Source organism: Lethenteron reissneri, chromosome 6 (genome assembly GCF_015708825.2).
Source record: "Lethenteron reissneri isolate LAM-NWPU_2019-01 chromosome 6, ASM1570882v1, whole genome shotgun sequence".
Classification (NCBI taxonomy): Eukaryota; Metazoa; Chordata; class Hyperoartia; order Petromyzontiformes; family Petromyzontidae; genus Lethenteron; species Lethenteron reissneri.
In genome coordinates, this window is record NC_083784.1 from 8,526,024 (window position 1) to 8,546,791 (window position 20,768).

A 20,768-nucleotide genomic window follows, 5' to 3' on the forward strand; every position below is an offset into this window, starting at 1 on the left:
AAGTCGCTGTCGATTGAACGCTGACGTGAGTTTGCGACGGCAAGGGACGGTGATGATGGCGGTGGCTGCCGCGGAGAAACGACGGGCACCGGTGGCCACGGGCCCTGCTCCTTGGTGTAGAGAGGAGAGGAGGATGGTTGTGAGTTGGAGTGCGGAGAGTTCTACCCCGAGCTGCAGTGCAGGGTGATGGGAGATGCGGCGAGAGATGTGCCGTTGATGGCCTCGAAACTGGCCACCGAGGACTCCGCTAAAAAGCTGTCACAATAAGTTTGGTTTTCTGCTTCGGTTTGCCTCAATTCCAACTCTGAGAGATAAACCTCTCGCTCTGGCTGTCGTTTGACGATCTCGTCGCAGAGGGGGATGATGGCGGTGGGTGGGGGGGAGAAATTCTGTGGAAAATAATTTCGCGTGGCGGGTTGGTGGAGCTTCTCTGTGATTTCCAAATGTATTTTTTCGTCCCGTGACGCGATGTTGTTCACGCAATGGAAGTAAACTGAACGAAACAAGCACACACACACACACACGCGTGCACACACACACACACGCGTGCACACACACACACACGCGTGCACACACACACACACACGCGTGCACACACACGCGCGTGCGTGTGTGCACATAGATTGCTATGCAGCGCGGTGAATCGGCACATTCTTTACAAATTTTAAATGAAGTAATATCGCGCGTGCGTGTGCGGGAGACCCGTCTCTGACGCGGCTCCTCAATTCAATAGGCTCCTTATTGTCGTGCCAGCAAAGGGTCCCCGTCCTCTGTTGTGACTTCAGACCCCGCGGCGCCTTCGACCCACATCGCCAACAAGGAAGTGCCCAGGCATCATCGGAACACACCGCCGGTGCTCGCTGGGCCATCTCGCCTCCATTCACAACAACGCAATCGCTCGCATCCTGTGGCGGCACGTCGATTGTAATGCACGAAACAGACAATCGTCGTTTTGTAAAAAAAAACATGATAATATAGCACGTTCATAGGCATATCTATGTAACGGTTGCAATGGATGGAGGGGGAGCTGCTGATGGACAAATCGAAAACGTTGCTGACTGCTCGATTGGGCCAAACTTGGAAACGTCTCTCAACAATTCACCTCCGTCTGGAGAGCGTTGCTCGCGTACAGGCGCGTTTTTAATACATCGGCAGCATCGCGATAGATGGCGGCCGGCTTGGGGGTGGGCTTCATCCAGCAGTGGATCGACTTGGCTTTACAGTTTCACGTAAGATTCCGTTTAAAGTCCTACTGCTGACTTACCACGCTCTGAACTTCCACCTCGTCCCAGCCTACATGCTGCATCCACATGTCCCCTCGACGTCTCTACAATCTGGGGATGCAGATCTTCTCTGTAGGCATGTTGAACTTCTTTCACACCGCACGTGGCCAACCGTGTTAATCGGAGGTGCGGGGGATGGACAACAAACTAAACACACGAAAAAACAGTAACACATAAACGGGCTTGTCAATCTAGATTTCAAAGTGCAAAGCTCCAGTGGCTTCCTAATATCGGAAGGAAGAGCGTTCCAGACGGCAGCAGAAGCGCATCTGAAAGCGTGCGTTACAGTGACCGTCTTTGTTTGGTCGCTAGCGAAAAGCCGCTGAGGATGGCCAGTTACAGAGGCTTCGGTCGATGGGTGACCGAGCTGTCTCCAGTGTAGCTGTGGACAAAACACGTCTTACAACTCGTACGCTTCCATTTATTGAACGACTCGCTGTACTACCCGGCTTCGCCCGGGACTTGGATTCACCCGGGACTTGGATTCACCACGGGCGGTCCGCCTTTGTCTCCCCAGTGGCGATATTCACACACCACACCAGTTACTCGTTTGAGGCTGAGTCGACCTAGGGGAGGCCCAGGACCGGTTCAAATAATCGTCACTGGTGGTGGCCGTGAGCGGGAATCGAACTCGGGTCGCCGGGTTCGTAGCGCGGCGCGCTAACCACTACACGACAATGCGTTACGCTTCCACATGCGCGGGTCACGTGACAGATTTGACGTCACAGCTCACTTGGCGTGCAAAAAAAAATGCATTATTGAGCTTCCGCCCCCCCCCCCCCCAAAAAAAAAAACCAAAAGTGTATTTGTATAATTTTTGCATGATGTATAGTCTGGAAAGTACCCACATGGCAAATTTCCAGTTTGCATGTCGGGAAGTACGCTAAACATTTTGAACAGACACACGTAATCACAGCTTTTCCTTTAATATATATGGAGATTGGTTAATTCAGAACGTGGTTTGTAGCATTTATTGTAGTATTTTGTTTAATTTCCAGAGTTATTATGCTGAATTTTTGCTGCTGTGTCTTGCACCTTGAGATACTCTTGAAAGGCGTGATCTCAATCTAATTCTAATTGTGATTTAAGATGTTGATGACGATGATTGGAATGTCGTTCCTCCAGAATTGCGATTCTCAGTTTTAATGGACCGTGGTGAAAATTAAAATCTAATATTTTATTCCATAGCGTATAACGCGTATTGGTGCATTAGGCTCATTGGATTCTGGACTAAAATGTTATTTTATTGTTACGTGGTGCCAACGAAAATGTTCCTCGTCTGTCTATCATCTCAGCAGTTAAGTTCGAGTTCCGTGATTTGAAATGGGGTCTATGCTTTTGATATCTCATTTCACGTGACATTTCAATTCTATGAAAGCACGTTTAGACTGCATACTTTTTTTTACTTGTTTAAAGCATTCCTTGGTCAATTGTTAGTTCATCGATGGCCAGTTGGCTACATGACACACTACTCGTTTCGTTGCTAATTTAGAAAATGTTTGTTTATCTGGTTAGTTATTTTAATAGGCCATATACGAGGTCAATTACCGGTGAGATCGGCTCCTTGTTCGGTCACTTGCAGAGGGTCGCTGTTGAGCGATTTCCTGCGGCATGGTGCGTGACTCACTCGTCGGTACGGTGTGTCCTCTCCTAGAGCGGATGGCTCATTCTCACCAGGAGAAAAACGTCGCGGTTGACCGGTTGAAATAAGCAGTTTCGTGTGGCGGCGGTGGCGGCGGTAGCGGCGACGCCGGCTGCGGCTCCAACACCGCGACTCACTCTGGGAAAGGCCCCGCGTGTGTGCGTGCAATGTAAACTCGGCGAACCGCGCCGATAAACATTTTTCACTTCGATAAACAATTTACTTCGTGATGTTTTTTTTCCACCCCGGGCCAGATAGTGAGTCGATTTTTGCTCACGTTTTGCTTGTTGTAGTCTGGCCCCTCGGTCTAAAAATAGCGCTGATGCACCCCCAGACGCGACACTTCTTGTCGGCGGTCAATTGCGTTTGGTTTTGGCGCATGCGGTTTGGCGGGGAGAGCGGTGGGAGAGCGGTGGGGCGAGCGGCGGGGAGAGCAGCGGGGAGAGCGGTGGGGAGAGCGGTGGGAGAGCGGCGGGGAGAGCGGCGGGGAGAGCAGCGGGGAGAGCGGTGGGAGAGCGGCGGGGAGAGCGGTGGGAGAGTGCGGGGAGAGCGGTGGGAGAATGGCAGGGAAGCGTTGTGAGAGCAGTGGGAGAGCGGTGGGAGAGCGTGCCCCCCTCCCAGCGTCTGCGCAGGACGGAAGTCTCAGATCTATAAATATCACAGCCCGGGATAAAAATGGCACTTCCACCTGGTGCCAAGGATGTTTTTGATGATGTCTTATTGACTCATCTGTCAAAGCCCGAAGCCACACTGAGCTGTCACGACAACATTTTCACTTCTGTGAAATCGCACGGTAACGCGGTTCATCTTTTTAGCGGAGCATTGAAAGTGTGCGATATAGGGGTTTGTTTTTTTGCTTGTTAACGCTCGCAACGTGTTTTAACGCATTGCGCGCAATGTGCCCGGGCGTGCCGGCTTCATCCGCGCTTATCAGTCGCGTTTTAAATAACATTTTTGGCCGCCTCTGAAAGACGTTTACGTTCTTTTGCATTGCAAGGGCCACGACCGCATGGAACGTTTCCATCGGCTGCTATTGATGTCGGCAATTTGATGAACAGCGTTTCATTGTTCATCACGCTTCACCACGCATGAAGTCAGACACAGGGAAAGTAACGAAACAAGAGTTAGAAAAATTATTGTTTGAGTCGTCGCATAAAGAGTACATTTTCATAGAGGTCAATCGGACACATCGTGTTTGTATTCTTTTTTCAGGATTTATATTTTATTTAGGCTAGCAGCAAGGCGGTTCCCCATGAGCTGTTCATTTGTAGTTCCTGGCCATCCCTGCGACGGAACAGATGTTGCGACCACGACACAGATATTGGTTACAATCGTCGCCTCATCGGTCGCCTTACAGACAATTCGGCGTCGGTGGGCGCTTGAGACATTGCAGGAATGGGGAACCGGCCTAAAACATGAAGAGAAAGAAGAAGAAAAACTGTGACTACATTCTGTTACGAACAAAAGTAAAGGAAGTGGGGTGTGGGGAAACGTCACTCTACGTTGTAGAAATAGTAAATGTAACGTTTATACCAACCTGAACATGTTCCAGGGGCATGCACTGCGCTTTTGTGGATCCACTGCTGGATGAAGGCCCGTCGCCCACCCCGTGCAGGATTCGTGGCGGCTAACTGAAAATCAAATGCTGTCAAGGAGAACGCCTTGGTTTGGTTTTCAAAACCAGTGTTGCCTATGTGCTTACACAATTTTGCTCCCGTTGCCAAATTGAGCAGAACGGGATCAGAATTGTAATCTGCTACGTAGATCTTTTGCAGAAGCGATCTGGCCACAAATGAAGGCTCAACGAAGTGGCTCATCATCATCACGTGGACATTTATAGCGGCCAAATACTCTAAACGCATGTTTTTAAATGCGGAGGTGGAAAATCGGAGGACCCGGAAAAAAAATCCACACCACGAAAGGGAGAACATGCAAACTCCAAATATACAGGTGTTAGGGTCGGGATCGAACCCACTATATCCTGCATACCAGGCGAGGGAGTTAACATCTCACCACCACGACGGCCCGAAATTGTCTGTCGCCTGGTTAAACAAAGTGTGTCACTGAATGGGAGTGGATCGATGTATGTGATGCGCAATTGTGCGTCTGTCAGGTTCTGTATCTCACACACGGTTGGTCGTGCGAATGCAAAAGATCTGAACAAAAATATTTATCTTGGCGCAGATATCCCGACCTTGACGCCTGTACATTTGGAGTTTGCGTGTTCTCCCTGTGGTCACGTGGAATTTTCTCCGGTTCCCCCCCCCCCCCACATTTATAATCTACATACGTTTAGACTATTTGGCCGCTATACATTTCCACGTGATAAGCCACTAAGTTGAGCTGTCATTGTGGCCAGGTCGCTTCTGCAGAAGAGCTATATAGCTCAGTGGGCCTTACCTGGTATCATAAACATCGTTTTACAGTTTTAGTTTACTCCTGCAAAATTTTAAATTTTCCCGAACGAACAACATTTGGCTCCCAAACTTTAACCCAAACATATCTCTAAACCCAACTTGTATATTTAAACGCGTTCCGCATGCCCCCGTCGTCTGCTGAAGAACGCCCGTGGCGTCGACGCGCGGTGATGTCATCGCGCTGGACGCCGGGCCCTGAAGCGACGTGGGCGCGTGGGCAAGGGTGCGGTGGAGTTACACCTCACGCAAAAATACACGGAGCAGAGCCAGTTGGTGAATAGAGCCACGGCGCCGGTCGTGAATGTCAAAGTGTCACGGGTGGCTGGGTGGCTGAGAGGGGTCAGGGCATCGAGCCGACAGTACCTGCCTGGGTTCAAATCCGGGTTTCTGCCTCCTGTGATCGGACTGTGTTCTGAAGTGCGGCGAGTTGGTGATAATTAGAATATGTATTTATACTGGAGAGAAATCCGATGAGCTGTGAAGCTCTCTTTCACAGACGTTCAGTCTGGGCACGACGGAACAGAACGTTCCAACAACTCGGCCCGGTCACCGATGACTGCACAAAAAATATCCGATAACATAAAAATCTATATTTTTTACTTAAATTGGCTCATTTCCAGTTGTGATAAAAAAAAGAATCAGCTTTATGGAGATTGCCATGAATTTCCTTTCGCAGGGAATTCAAATGCATGTCCATAGTTGCCATGAAGACGTCTATTGAAGTGACTTCAGAAGTGGATCTGCGACGTCACCTTCCGGCGTTGTTCTACCGCACGGCGCGGGCGCACGGCTTGCTTGCCGCCAGAGTTCCAAATGAAACATTCCTCGACTCATTCCACCATTGGCGATGGCGCGATTTGAGCGAAAGCGAAGGAGTGTGTATAAATGACACCGTGCCGCCGCTCTCCAACGAGCGTGGGATCCGTCCCCACTTTTTGTGAGTGGCCCTCTGTGCCGGTGGTGGAAATTCCACGTTCCTATGGCAAGTTTTTTTTTCTGCTTGTATGACACCCATGTGTGACCGCCAACCAAATGCAGCAGAAGCTGGACTTAAGCACACCTGACATAAGCGAATTTCTTATGTGAGCAGCACACGCTTGTATTCTGCTGCTCATGGTGAGGGAAATGAGCACCTTCTTTTACAAGCACACCTGGATAGAAGCACACCTGGCCTCTCTTGCAAGGGCGGTGGACAATGTGTTCAGCGTGTCGTGTACCATCCTGCATGGATCCGCGGGACCGCCCTCGGCCCTAACAAAAGAAACAACTCTTGCAGTAGGAACTCTGGTGTTTCGTGAATGAATAAATAAATGCACTCTGCAACGGTTCCACGGACCACCTTGTCTCACGGTCTTGCGGAGAGACCACAGCTCTGGAACCGCTGCCGGTGTTGCTCTCTTGGCAACACGAACGCGGTGTTGTGTGACCGTCTGCACGCGTATTATGTCAGCGTACGACTTGGAGGCGGAAGGAATTGGAGGGCGCTGGGCCTCGCGGGACGGAGAGAGAGAGAGAGAGACGGTTTTCTGCATCGTGGCTGTGCGCCTCGCGCCTGCCGTTCATCACGCTCCGTGCGTGTGCGTGTGTTTGCATGTGGGAGCCGTAGTGTAGCGGTTAGCGTGCTGCGCTATGAACCCGGCGACCCTGGATTTGATTCCTCCCCACGGCACCAATACCAGTGACGATTATCTGTACCGGTCCTGGGCATCGCCACTGGGGAGACAAAGGCGGTCGGGCGTGTTGCCGGCTACCCTCCCCCTCGTGTACCGTGTCGGCCTTCATAGGTGCTCGCTAACGGCACTGGCCCCAACAGCCTGCTCAAGGCTACACGGGGGAATCTTTGTCTTTGTTTGTGCGCGTGCGTGCGCGCGTGCATGAGTGCGTGCGTGAGTGGCACCTCGACGATAATCCTCGAGACTTTATTTCCCATGGCGGGCGACGCACCTGTCGCTCCACTCTCACTGGAGGCACCGCGGTGGCCACACACTCAATGCAGCAGCCGCAGCAAGCGTGTCCGCGCGTCCCACTTTGTGATAACTCGCGTTCACTTCAGCCTCCTCGGATGACATTCGTTGAAATGACGTTTTTTGTGTTTACGGGTGGCTGCTAATAATGCCCTGACCGTTCGGTCGCCCAGTGGTATTGATTTTGTCAGGCCACGCATCTCACTGACGCCACTCGGGAGAAGTCAAAACCTGTTCCAGCAATTTCCTCGTTATTCGGAATAAATGCCACGACAAGACAATTCTCCGTAAGACAATGGGTCCAAAGTTCTTTCTCTTAAGCCACATTTGACGTTAGGATTGCGAGCGTATATCAATGTCGTCAGTAGCAGCAGCAGCAGCCATGTTCTATCCACTTCTGGATGAAGTTCTCCCTAAGCTGTCGTCATCTCTGTCGCTGCTGCGATGTAAAAAACAAAAACTCCGCACGAGCTCGGTTCGTCGCTCCGTCTCCACGGTGGGCGTCCCCTCTCGTGCATTCTCACTCTTGGCTGCTGCTCCATCGTTCGTCTTGACCCGCTGGCCATCGTCCATAATTTCAAAGCAACTCTACGAAACACAATTGTGCGCAATTATACATTTCTGCTCGTATTTAAATTGGTTACAAGTTTCAGATGTTCTGTTAATACAAAGGTGTGTGTATATATTTGTTTTATTTATAGCTTTTGAGGTTGGTTTGGACTTCTACTGGGTTGGCTAGGCCTCAAATGAGTCAAATTGTGCAATATTAGTAGATAGGAAATGAACAAAACGTACAAGCTATTATTTTTTGTTAAATTTCTACCAAACTTTGACTAAATCTAAAATATTAGCAGTTTAACTTGGATGTAATATTGTAGTGCCATTTGTGTAATTTATTGTACAAGTACCGGGTGTTGGGTGCGCTGTGCACTGTGAACCCGGTGACCTGAGTTTGAGTCCCAGTCACGGCTAACATCTGTGTCGAGCGATGGCTGAAACGGCCCTGTGCAACCCCCTTCACCGCGCCCACACTGACCAGCATGGTGAAGTATGATCAAACAACCCCCACGATCGGCTTTGCATCAGGAAGAGGTCTTCATCCAGTCGTGGGTTGACCAAAGGGCCATGAGTTCAGTATCATTATTATCATTGAAAGCCTCATTCATTTCAATTTACGAAACCTAACGTACATTTACGAGACATCCTGGGCCACGTGGTTTCACGGATATTGTGAAATCACGGGAGTGTGAACTCCGTGAGTTCCAATTCAAAGAATGGAGCAGGGGGCGGGTTGACAAGTGAGAGGGCCACGTTGTGGTAAGCCGCCAGTGGTCGGCTTGCCTTTAAAATGACTGGCCCCCGTCCAGAGGAATGTGGAGTGTACGTCACTGGGCCGTGGCACAGGGCTGTGTCAAAGAAAAAAAGATGAGCACTGCGCAAAGATATACATTTTTTTGAATGCAGGGATCCCAGAAAATACACGTTTACAAAAATATAATTAACAGTATTTCAAGATTAGAAACTGGTTGTGTGTAATTGGAAGGTAGCCTGCAATGCAAGCGAAGATATTTTTTTACCAAACGTCTGTGCTGTGTAATCTATTTGAAAAAGTTTGGGGCGCATCGGCATCTTATAATCCAGGTGATACGGTAATGTTAGGGTTTTTTTAAGCTCTGTTTGTTTCATGATATCACAACTAATCACCGTTGTGGTACATTTAGGCACCCTGTACGATAAACATAGTGGCCCAAACCCGCGTTCACAATGCAGTGGAATCTCCGTCAATATCTTGATTTTGTTGTAGCATGATGGATCGTGGCTGTTACTGGCCTAGGCATGGATGGAATGGCCTTGTGGTTTACAGCGCACTCCGATGTACCCCTACTGTGTAACCCTGCCAACACTGCTGCTGGGTGCATCTAAGCAGGGGGGTCCCTATGCAGTGTTCACCTGGAGGGAATCCTTCTGGACCAGGATGATGACAATGACGACGATGATTATTGTATTTGTTATGATAGCCGACAGTGGAGATGAAGGTGATACGAATGTTGGATGATAGTGATTGTAAATGTGATGATGATAGTGATGAAATGATAGGGAATCGGGTGAAACAGGAGGGAGTGAGTGATGGGTGAGTGTCAGCACGTGATGTAGTGACTCGGCGTGGTTGGCATGGGCCAGGAATGAAAACGTGGCTCCCTGTCCAATGTCCCCCGTCTTCATAGTCCAGCATCTATACCCCCCCCCATCCATCCACGATCGCGAGTGCAGTTGCACCGCCTGCACACTCAACAGCCACGCCACTCGCACGTACTCCCCGCTTGACGCTCGGGTTGCTAACGAGCGCTCTCTCTCTGTCTCTCTCTCTGTCTCTCTCTCCGTCTCCGCGTCTCTGTGGCTGCTGCAGCGGTGAGGACGCATGGTGATGGGTGAGCGGGAGCCGCCCCGTCTGGCAGCGCCGGACGAGCCCCTGGAGGGAGAGGAGGAGGAGGAGGACGGCGTCGCCGCCGGGCGCTCCGAGCGGGAGCTGCAGGATACGTGCACGTACATCGTGCAGGACCAGCCCTGGCCGGGGCCTCTCCCCGGAGCGGCGCCGCGCGCCGAGGCCACGCTGCCACGCAACCTCTGTTTCCACCTCTCGCACACGAGACAGGTGAGGCCCTGACCCACAGTGAACCCCAGCTACTTCACCCCTAAGCCATAGTGAACCCCATAGACCTCAACTTTTACCCTGACCCACGGTGAACCCCAGCGATCTCACCCTTGACCCTGACCTACAGTGAACCCCAGCGACCTCACCCTTGACCCTGAGCCACAGTGAACCCCAGTGACCTCACCTTTGACCCTGAGCCACAGTGAACCCCAGTGACCTCACCTTTAACCCTGACCCACGGTGAACCCCAGCTACCTCACCCTTGACCCTGACCCACGGTGAACCCCAGCGATCTCACCCTTGACCCTGAGCCACGGTGAACCCCAGCGATCTCACCCTTGACCCTGACCCACGGTGAACCCCAGCGACCTCGCCCTTGACCCTGAGCCACGGTGAACCCCAGTGACCTCACCCTTGACCCTGACCTACAGTGAACCCCAGCGACCTCACCTTTGACCCTGAGCCACAGTGAACCCCAGTGACCTCACCTTTGACCCTGAGCCACAGTGAACCCAAGTGACCTCACATTTGACCCTGATCCACAGTGAACCCCATTGTCTCCTATCTTCCGAGGCAGCCTCCGCCTTGTCCACAGTGGCCACAACTTTCCCCAAGCTCCCTCCTAATGGCCAAGTGCCCCCCCTGCTCCCCAATGTACTCCAATGTTGTTGTCCTCCCTCCTAAGCTCTGTCTGCCTCCTCTACTCCGAGTCCACGGAGTTTTTGTTTCTCTCTTGACACGACGAGATGCTCAACGGATTTCTTCTCACTATTGCTTTTACCCATGATGCTCCACAGTAACGCATCAAATGAGCGTGCGTAAGGTGCAGCTTTAATACGTCGATTGGGGTTCCCGTATTTTGCGTGGAGCACTCTTGCCAATGCCGTCTAGTAATAAAACGGCATTTTATTAAAAAGTCTGACTGTGCCGATGAGAGCCAGACGGGTAAAGCCGGTCATCATTGGCTCCCTTAAAGAAGCGCTGCTTGGTAACATTGGTTTGGAAAGCCACGAGGCTCGGGGACCAGAACGGATTCGTATTTAAACGCGGAGGAGCAGAGTTACGTTTGTATTGGCGCTTTCATAATATTCCGTTCACAATCAGCCAGGGGAAAGAGGGATCCTGGCTACAGAAGCTAGTCGAGAAAAGGCAATGAGCAGCATCAAGATTGGCAGCTGGGGATCGTTTACTAAAACAAACACATGGGGCTCACGACCTCTGAACCCAATTTCTTGAAAGGAAATGTACGTTCCATGAGCGCGAAGAATTGTGCCTTAAAGCAAGGCTCCCTTTCGGGAAACGTGGCCGCGCGCGCATATGCAAGGCTCGGGATTGCACCGAGACACAGGAAGGCGTAACACTTGGGTTGGCGGACACGCGCAGGTTTCAAAGACGTAATTCCAACTGTTGCTAAAAAACAGGAAAGAGGGGCTTGGGTAGGAGGCGTCCATGGTGTGGCCGGCGGTCGAGAGTGACGCAGGAGGCGAATGAGGAACTGCGTCGAAGAAGCACGTCCGCCGGGTAGACGAAGCGATGTGCGGATTGTTGCACAGAGGCACCGTGAATGCTGGCAGCAAATTAGAGGGGAGGCCAGAAGTGGATTGATCAGGGCTGATGATGATGATGATGAAGCTTCTGGTTTAAATGGCTTATTTGATTACCCTTTGTGTGTGTGCCACAATAGATGGTGGACATTGATGAATGAAGTCTGTTTACATTGGGGTGTATTTTCCAAAGGGCGCCGCCGTGGTGGCGAGATGTTTACTACTTCACCTGGAATACAGGAGGTCGTGGGTTCGATCCTGACCTTGACGCCTGCTGTTGTATATTTGACGTTTAGATGTTCTCCCGACGGTCGTGTGGATTTTTCTCCCGGTCCTCCGTTTTTTTCCCCTCCACATATAGAAGCAACGTGCGATTAGAACATTTGGTTACTATAAATTTCGACATGACGATAAGTCACTTCGCTGAGCCATCGTTTGTGATTGGCAGTTCGCTTCTGAAAAAGAGGTAAATGGCTCAGTGGGCCTTACCTGGTAAAATAAAAAATTGTAAAAACAATTGTTGATGCTAAAGAACGCTAAGAAGAAACAAGTTGCAAATCTCTTTGCTGGCTTTCATTTATCACGAACCTCCTTAACAATCCTCGTTCATTGACAGCGGCTCATCTGGCAGCATCGGGACGAGAGCCACCTTGGCCTGACGGGTTTTTCACCACGTATATTTCATTGCCCAACACCAGAAATGCAAAATAGCAGTGTGTGCCCGTGGTCATCCAGAACGGGACCGTACGACGTTATAGAGACAAGGCGCCGAGCCACAAATACGAAGGAGACATCACGGCGATACGCTCCGCTGCCCCTGACGCGGTTGTTGCTGGGCTTGACCACCTGGATGTGAGATTGTAGTTGTTGTCTCTCCATCTACATCATCATCTGTACGAGGAAAAGAAGTGGCCACGTGACCCAACGGACAGTCTGGCAGCGTGCGTTCTGATCCTAAACCATTCCTGGCGTTGTTCCCCAACGACGCGACCTTAATAGGCGTGTGTAACAGTCGTGTATCCACGAATTTACATCAGGCCATACGAAGGAAAAAGAAAGGAAAACTGAAGATCCGTTTAATTTATTTTCTTAAGCTGTCAGATTCCCTCCTGCATCATCATCCTTCTCGTTGTTCGTAGAGGAACAACCGCGCGATCATAGGGGATGCACGTGGAGCTCGTGCCAAAACAAAACCGAAGAAGAAGCAATTAAAAAGCTCAGGAAATTTGCACGTAGGAGTTGTTGCAGGGTTGCTGACAATGAAAGTGCTTTGAGAAAGGAAGGCAGCCCGGAGAAAGGATTGCAGGAGGATTGGAGACTGGAATGAGAGATTTCCCAAGCAAAGAGGTTCGAGATGGGAAGCTTTTCTGGAGCGTTGCCCCCCCCCCCCAAGTACGTCACAGCCCCCCCCCCTCCAATGTTTAATTAATGAGACCTCGACTAATGTCTCTCTGGCTTTGAAAAGCATCTTTGCGGCTTCTCGGGTGTCTGAAGACATTTAAAGAATTCATTAGAATTAGCTGGAGTGGATGGCCGGCGGTGGGGGGGGGGGGGCTTGTGTGGGGTGGTGCGGGACACATCGATCAAAAGCGCTGTGCAAACGTTTGGAATTCGGCCACGGCTCTTCCCGCCCCCACCCATCCCCACCCTCCCCGATTGTCAATATGCTTTCCGTCGACTTATTTATTCAACAACAATCGAGGGACCGTTGCACTCCGGTGGCTGTTAAAGGATCTCATGTGCCAGTGGGTATTGACCATCGTCTGGATTCGGTCACCTGTACACGTCGCCGCCCCACCCCCCACCCCCCACCAAAGATGGAGTTTCGTGAATGGGCCTCCTACCGCGTAGCAAAGTTGGCACGAGTCCGGACCGTGTTTGCCCAGGGACACGCGAGCGTGCCATCAGGCCATCATCCGCCTGACCCCCCTCCACCCCCGTCATGTCGGCAAATATTTGTTTAAAGTGTCATGAAGCGCACATTAAAGGCCTAAAATTGCGCGCGTTATTTTTTTTACCCTCCTTCCTTTTTTTCCTCGCAAAATTGTCGGACGCGTGAATCGCACGTGTCGGAAAAACACGCAAGGCGCCGCGACGTGCATCGGTCGATCGTACGAAGCGACCGATGCGTCTTGGCGTGAGGCGCTGTTATTATTAGCACTGGAGGGGGGGGGGGGGATGCCTTTGCACTTGAGCGTTTCCCTGTGACAAGAGGAGGACACTCGGTCTGAAGAGGAACCCAGTGCACGAATCCGCGTCAGCTAGAAGGCATATCCTGGGCTAGCTTGCGTGGTGAAGTATGGTCAAGTAACCCCCGCCCCCCACGACCTGTGATGCCATGGGAGGGGGGAGGCCATCTTACAGCATTGGACGAACAAAAGCACTATTTAAACTGTGTGCATTTATATGTTTCTTTAAGAATGTGTTCAAATTGGCACTTTTTTTCCCACAGTATACCTGCATATTTTCTATTCAACAAACGTGTATGGTGTCTGTCATTATATAAAACATTCATAAACACGTTGTGTGTCTATAAGTGGGTGAAAGGAAAATATAAAGCAGTGTGCCTCCTTGAAAATTTTCTCTCTTTTTTACGATTTCTCAAAATGAATAGCAGTCGCCAGTTCACCACTGCCTGATGCGTCTGGCTTCGTACGTAGATATTGACCAATTTAATTAGTGTTGTGCCTTGGCCGACCAAAAACGGGCTGCACGGACACACGCGTAGCCCTCGTCCCCGCCTGCGTGCTGCGTGACAACTCTCCCCGCGCTGTAGACTCACGCGGGGTCTTGTTGGGACAACCGTTTAATGCCTCGAGGGAAAGGGCACTCGGGAATTGGACTCTGCCGCACGTACGTACCGTACGCGTGGGCGGACGGACGGATGGATGGATGGATGGACAGACAGACGGACGGACGCACTTGCGTGGCTCACTGATCCGGGTCGGTGGGCCGGGCCGACCCACGGTTTGACCCGCCGTTTGTTGCCATCGCCGCCACGAAGGCCTACACAGTCGTGCCGCACCGCATGTTGTTCAGGCACCGATGTCCTACGTTTCGCTCTGGGTGCCCCAGAGAACGTTTGCCTCCCTGTAGGAGCTCCCAAGCGAATGCGGGCGACACGTCGGACATCGCTTGCCGAACGCCATGCGGTACACAACCCGGAAAGGGTATCGGACTAGCTTCTGCCACTTCTTGTTACGTGGCAGATTTTTCCAGGAGCGCAAGCGCATTCTGTTTTTTGGGTCTTTCGGTAAAGCCACGTAGATGGGTTCAAAGATCGTGATGACGATCGCTTGTGTTGTGGTCGAAACATCGTAGTTTTTTTGTTAATTTTTGTTATTTTATTTGAACCTATCTACGTGACTTTACCGAAAGACCCAAAGAATACGAATTCCTGCAGTCACGAAAGTCGACATCCACGTCAGTTTTGCATCGAGGGAAGCCGTGAAGGTGTGACGACGAACCCGCTGCAGTGCCGTCGGGTTTTGTGATGTCACCGCGCGCGGTTGGAGGGGGAAGAGTACAAAAAGGGAAAGTGCAAAGGGCAGAGTGCAGAGCTTCTGTTTAGACAAACCAAACCTCAACTCGACTGCAGTCAGCATGATAGATGCACTTTGCTGAGAATTGCTTTCACTTTTCCCCTGCCTCGTGAATGACATTTTTTTTTACCTTTTTGCCCGTCTCACCGGGGCAGATTCTTAACTTTTTAGTTGCAAAAATGCAGACACAGCGGGGGAAGACACGAGTGACTGAGCAAGCGTAAATGTCCAAAGACGAAAAACCGCAGAGCGGCGTGGGATAGTTATTAATATCATCGCTTTTTTTGTTGGGGGCCACTGATTTCGTTGTTGTCAAACGAACGGAGGACCTCGTGCCTAGTCTCGAGTGCCCTGCGTGGAAATGTCCTTCTCTTCCGGAGCTGGTGAACCCCGTCCTGATCCTGTGCCCGACGTCTGCGACACCATCTCTTCGAAAATAATTTTTTGTTGTTTGGAGATAGAATGGCAGTCGGAGATCAGTAAAGCACTTAACAGCGCCGGGGTCAATTAATCCCACATGGCAGCTCGGAGGTTGTTTATAATAGCATCCGCTTAATGAATCGTTTGGCACAAAGGTTACACGAATTTGTTAGGCTTGTCCATGTTGTGGCTGAGTTTCCCGAACTTGCAGTTTCTCAGGTTGCGAGTTCAAGGTCACCTCCACCCATAATCAATCTGGGGGTTAGTTTAAAATGAGTACCACTTCGTGGGAAACTCACCAGTCATTGGCTTGCTCCATAGGCATGTGGAATTTCCCACGTTGGCTCAGTAAAGCCCAAGGATACGAGCACTGCCCGATGTGCCCTTTGAGACTGGGGGACACTTAAAAGTGAGTTTCGGAATTTAATATGACATGTTTGTTTGATTTAAAATGAGAAAACAGTGCATTCAAACGCCAGTAACTTCATTTAGAAGCAGAAGCAGCCTCATAGCGTCAAAGGTGGGGGTGAGGGTGGAGGCCGCTAAGACCACGCCCCATACTCATAAAGGCTGAGGCCCCCCTTTTTTAATTCATATTGATTTTGGTACAACACTTCGTATGGTTTAGCAATGGGGAGTTGAGCGCTACGGCAGAATTCAGCGTGGACAAAAGCCGACCGGTGTCGTTACTCATTCTGTTTCGTGTGTCGCGTTTAAAGTCCATTGAACAACAACGGTGTCATGCCACCCATATTAGTTTTTGTATTCCCTCCCCCCTCCGCCCCCCTCCCCCTTCTCAAGCAAGGCCACACTACAGGGCTGAGTGGAAGTGCCATGGGCATTCGGCAACAATAGAGATTCGCCTGAATTGCGTCGGTGATGCAGACAGCTTCTGGTCGGAGCCTGGAGCCGGAGGAAAGCGAAAGGGAAGCAATACAGGGGTGGGGAGGGCCCAACTTATCTTCAAATGGGTCTCAGCATGCGTATTGGCACCCATATTACTACAATAACATTTATTCATGTTTTATTATGTTTTTTTTCTACCTGTGCAGGCTTAGCTCGGGGTCGCTTCAGAAGTGTGGAAGAGGGACGGAGGTGAAAGGTGGCCAGATTTAATGATATTTGCCTTTTTAGCCGATGGACTGTGGATAGTGTCTGTTTTCGGGAGGCAGAGGTGATCACACTGCTAAACCTTTGTGCATGGCAAAGCCTGCAGAACCAAGGCCTCGGTTCGCACACTTTTCAGGGACGAAAAGTCACACTTTGTTTAATTTTGTGTGCCAACATAACACTACTACCGTGATCGCACACGAAAATTAGAAAAAGAATCGGATGTAGCAAGAATTTCCACAACCGTACAATCGTATATATATATATTTTTAATCTGACATAAAAAAAGTATTTAAGGGTGGATATCATGCAGTGCTTTGGGTGGCAAACACATTTTCCAATACAACCGGATCTTTGGGCCCGCACCGAAACTTTACACACGTGCGATGCTGAAACCTAAACGGCAGTGAGGGGCGGTGAATTAAAAGTTGAAAAATTTTCTATACTTATTTTGAGTTGCAGTTGTGGGGAATTTTTTTTGGTGTGTTCAAAAACATTTGCTCGTGCCTACGCTGAGTCAGAGTCTGCAACTCGATCAAGAGGCAGCGTGAATAATTCAAGGGCTTACATGTCTCACGACTTTGCAAGATTCATGACAGGGGCCTTGGTATTTTGAACTGAAATACACCCAATTGTTCAAACTTTAATATCCACCTCGCTATTCCTGGGAGATAATTACAGTATCTGGCCCGATGTTAAATGTTACGGAGAATTCACGACGCACTTTCGCGATGAATTTCGCCCTGGGTACGGGGTGGGTCAACGCGCCCAGCTGTATCACACACGTCTCATTTAATTCCCACAGTATTAGTGTGCCGTCACAAGCCTGTCATTAACTTAATGACTAGGCTCGGGCCCACGTGTCTTTGAACTCGTTGCCTTTCTCCTACTTTCGTTTACTTCACTGAAAGAGACTGCATTCTGCCAGTGTCTCAAGCGCTACCTGGAATGACACCATTGATACCTTGCAGCCAGTCATCGGTCCACCGCACCTCCAATGAGCATGGCTGACTACGTACGGTGCGAAAGAAGTTCAACGTACACACGTGCAGGATGGGTGAAGGCCTCCCCCCCCCCACGCACTGTGTCGGCTTTGGTGCTTGTTAGACTCATACTTCACTGCGTTGGTTTGTACAAATTCTGGCGTAATGTGAGATACGTATAGCGGCAGCCATGTTTAATTCGATACTGCACTACGGCGAGTGACTTGTATCGGATGCCTTCGAAGGATACAGATGTTAGAAGCAAACCTCTTGGGCCTTGTGTATAAATTCGCACATTAACTTAATAGTCACAGTTTAACACGTAGGCATTCGCGACCAATATCCATAATCCAGGTTTTTTGGGTTAGATCGTGTAAATATATGTGTTGTTAAACCCGCCACCACCCAAAACAGCCAACAAGTAAGGTTTGTCAAAGCTGGCTGTTGCCTGATGAAGCTGGTTGTAATTACTGGCGAAATGTTGTACTCAGATTGTAAATGTTGTGGATTTGCTCTCCAACACACCGGTGTGCTGCTGTACTAGTGACGAATTGGCACGTTCTGTTTACGTGACAACCTTTACTAGTTGGCTGTGTTGGGTGGTGGCGGGTTTAATTGCACATTGATATATTCACGCATTCTAACCCAAAAAAACCTGTATTATGGTTCATATTCGCAGCCTGCACGATGCATTCTAAATGTTTATTTAGTCCTTAAATTCCGGTGTTTCACGATAGAACGGAGCAGACATGCGGGACGATCCACGTCGTGTATGGTCCCACGGGCACCACGGCCGGATTTGGAGTTTGTTATTTTCAAGGTCCCGCCTCCTCCCGGTTTTACCCATTTGTTGTTAAACTGAAGGCAGTGCGAATCGAAAGACCGTTGCTCAATATTTACCGGAGTTGAACAATGCGTTTACGGTGCGATAGACTGAGTTGCAGCGGCGGGTCGTAGACGCAGAGATGAATAGGAACTCGAGCGAGCTGTTCGCATCGACAGATTGGAGTGTGATTTTGAGCTGTTGACTTTTACACCAGGAGGGACAATTTGAGATGGCGTGACCCCGGGAAAAAAAACTGAAACGTCACTTTTTGCACGAGCACATTTGTAGTGGCACCCTAATGCTCGGCTCTCTCTACATCCATCGTTATTGCTTGATGATCTTTTTGGTTGACGCATCTGACAGCTGTAAAATGTTCATTTATTTGGTTGATATAATTTTCATTTGTCTAGTAAACAAAAAATGCTCGCATGCACACTCAATCACTGTGGCTTAAATCGTTTGGGTTCATATTTGTCATGCCTTCATTTTTACGTTTGCTAGCAATGCCAGTGCGTCACCTTACCTCGCACATATTTTACCTCGCAATGCGAGTGGTTGCCTTCAAGGCTCCTAAATACAATTACATCAATGCAAGTTCAACATACATTCACTAGCTTTTTTGCCCGTCCAAGGACGAGTGTATATTGCAGTAAATCTGAAATATTCAACAGAAAAATTGTTCAGCTCATGATTATTAATGAGGGATGAAGGGGGGAGTGGGGGGGTTGCCCCATGTGGAGTGACGTACCCCTTCATGGTTATTGTGGAGGGGTGCGGCATGTGGAGTGACGTCAGCACCCTCATGGTTATTGTGGAGGGTTGCGGCATGTGGAGTGACGTCAGCCACTCATGATTATTAATGAGGGGAGGGGTTTCGCATGTGGAGTGCGCGACCTTGTGCGTTCTTGTAAAAATCCACCCTACTCATGAATATTAATGAGGGGGGTGGGCCTCACGTGGAGTGACGTCACGCGTGGGACGGACAGACATTTCTGGGTGATTCTAGTAGGTAATACATACGACAACTACACCCACCCACTGCAGTTCATCACAACTGTTAGCTCCTCTCCACACTCCGAGGTAAAGGGGCGGCCCCTGCAATTGCTTGCTCATGCCACTGTTGGCAGAAAGAGCGTCCGCTAGGGTCAACTCTAGCCCAGTGTTCTTCATTGCAAGGCCCCGCGGGCCACCGGCGGGCCACTGGTGGGCCCCCCTTGTGGCCTTTGCGGCCCCTGACGTGCGGCCCACCGACAGTACACAAAGAGTGACAAAACCCCCCATCATCATCATCCTCGTGCTGCTGTCAAACCGCACAATGGTTTCACACGTGTGGCGGCTCTCGCACACTGATGATGTCTTATCGGCGAAAGTGGCCCCCCCTCCCCCCCCTGAAAACTAGTGTCGAACGCTGCTCCAGAGGGGGCGTTTGGTCCAATCTTCCAGGTTAACCAGGCGTGTTGGAAGAGGGTGGGCTTACCCACACTTGACCCCACCACACGTGTCCCACCGATTGACCGACTGTGGCACGTACCCATTTATTCTGCTTTGTGTGACAGGCACCTATGTTTGCAATGCCCGACGAGCGAGCGTGCGATCGACGTGGCCCGCATGCTGCACACCAACTCTCTCGCAGCTCGCTGGTCTTGTGGTTGCAGCCGGTTGAATACACCCCCACCCCGTTTGCCTTTTTTTTTTTTACACAATCATCACGAACATCATTGTGGAGAAAAGGAATAACAACATAAGTCACGCGGGCTTATATGTCTCCTTCACATGCCTGTCCCTCCGCGTAAAAAAAAACAAGTGAAAAAAAAAGTGAAAAATAACAAGTAAAAAAAAAATCCAAGATTTTTTTTTTTACACCCCATCAGCTGCAAGGCCGTCTGGGAGTGCATAATTTCAGCAGCACTGATTTAAACTGAGCAATTAAACCACCAAAATGTATTTTATTGAACTGCTGACACGACTGCTGAAATTACGCATGCCAAGAGGGCCTTTGGGGCTGATAGGACGTGTGCAGTAAAAAACAACAAGAACAACAATATATTTCACGCGGAGGCACGGATATACGACGGGGACGTATCATCTGTCGAATTATTTAGCCTTCTTATTCAACTCGAGCAAGACGAGCGAGTTGCGCGTGCGACGCATTCTGCAACCGGGACTCGGGGCCGCTGTTGGATAACCGCAGCGACGTCGATCGATACTTGGGAAGCCACGCGGGGAAAGCAGACCGTCCCGCTCCGTCGAGCAAGACCTCAACCCCCCCACCCCCTCCTCGTGTCATAGCGGAGTGCCAGATGCGTGCACGCTCATTGACACTGGGGTCATCACCGCACGAAAGCCACTCAATGTTTCACTTAGCGCCTGCGTGGCTGCGCAGT

At 50.2% G+C, this 20,768-nt stretch overlaps 1 protein-coding gene across 2 annotated transcripts in view; it reads left to right on the top strand.

The window, feature by feature from the left end:
• LOC133354631 (PR domain zinc finger protein 1-like) overlaps nucleotides 1–20,768 on the top strand; it is a 121,329-nt gene that overhangs the window by 72,950 nt on the left and 27,611 nt on the right. For both annotated transcript variants that reach the window (XM_061571660.1, XM_061571652.1), the window contains exon 2: nucleotides 9,714–9,959. In XM_061571660.1, the coding sequence (XP_061427644.1) occupies nucleotides 9,726–9,959 (234 nt within the window). In that variant the 5' untranslated portion in view covers nucleotides 9,714–9,725. The remainder of the gene's footprint in view (nucleotides 1–9,713; nucleotides 9,960–20,768) is intronic.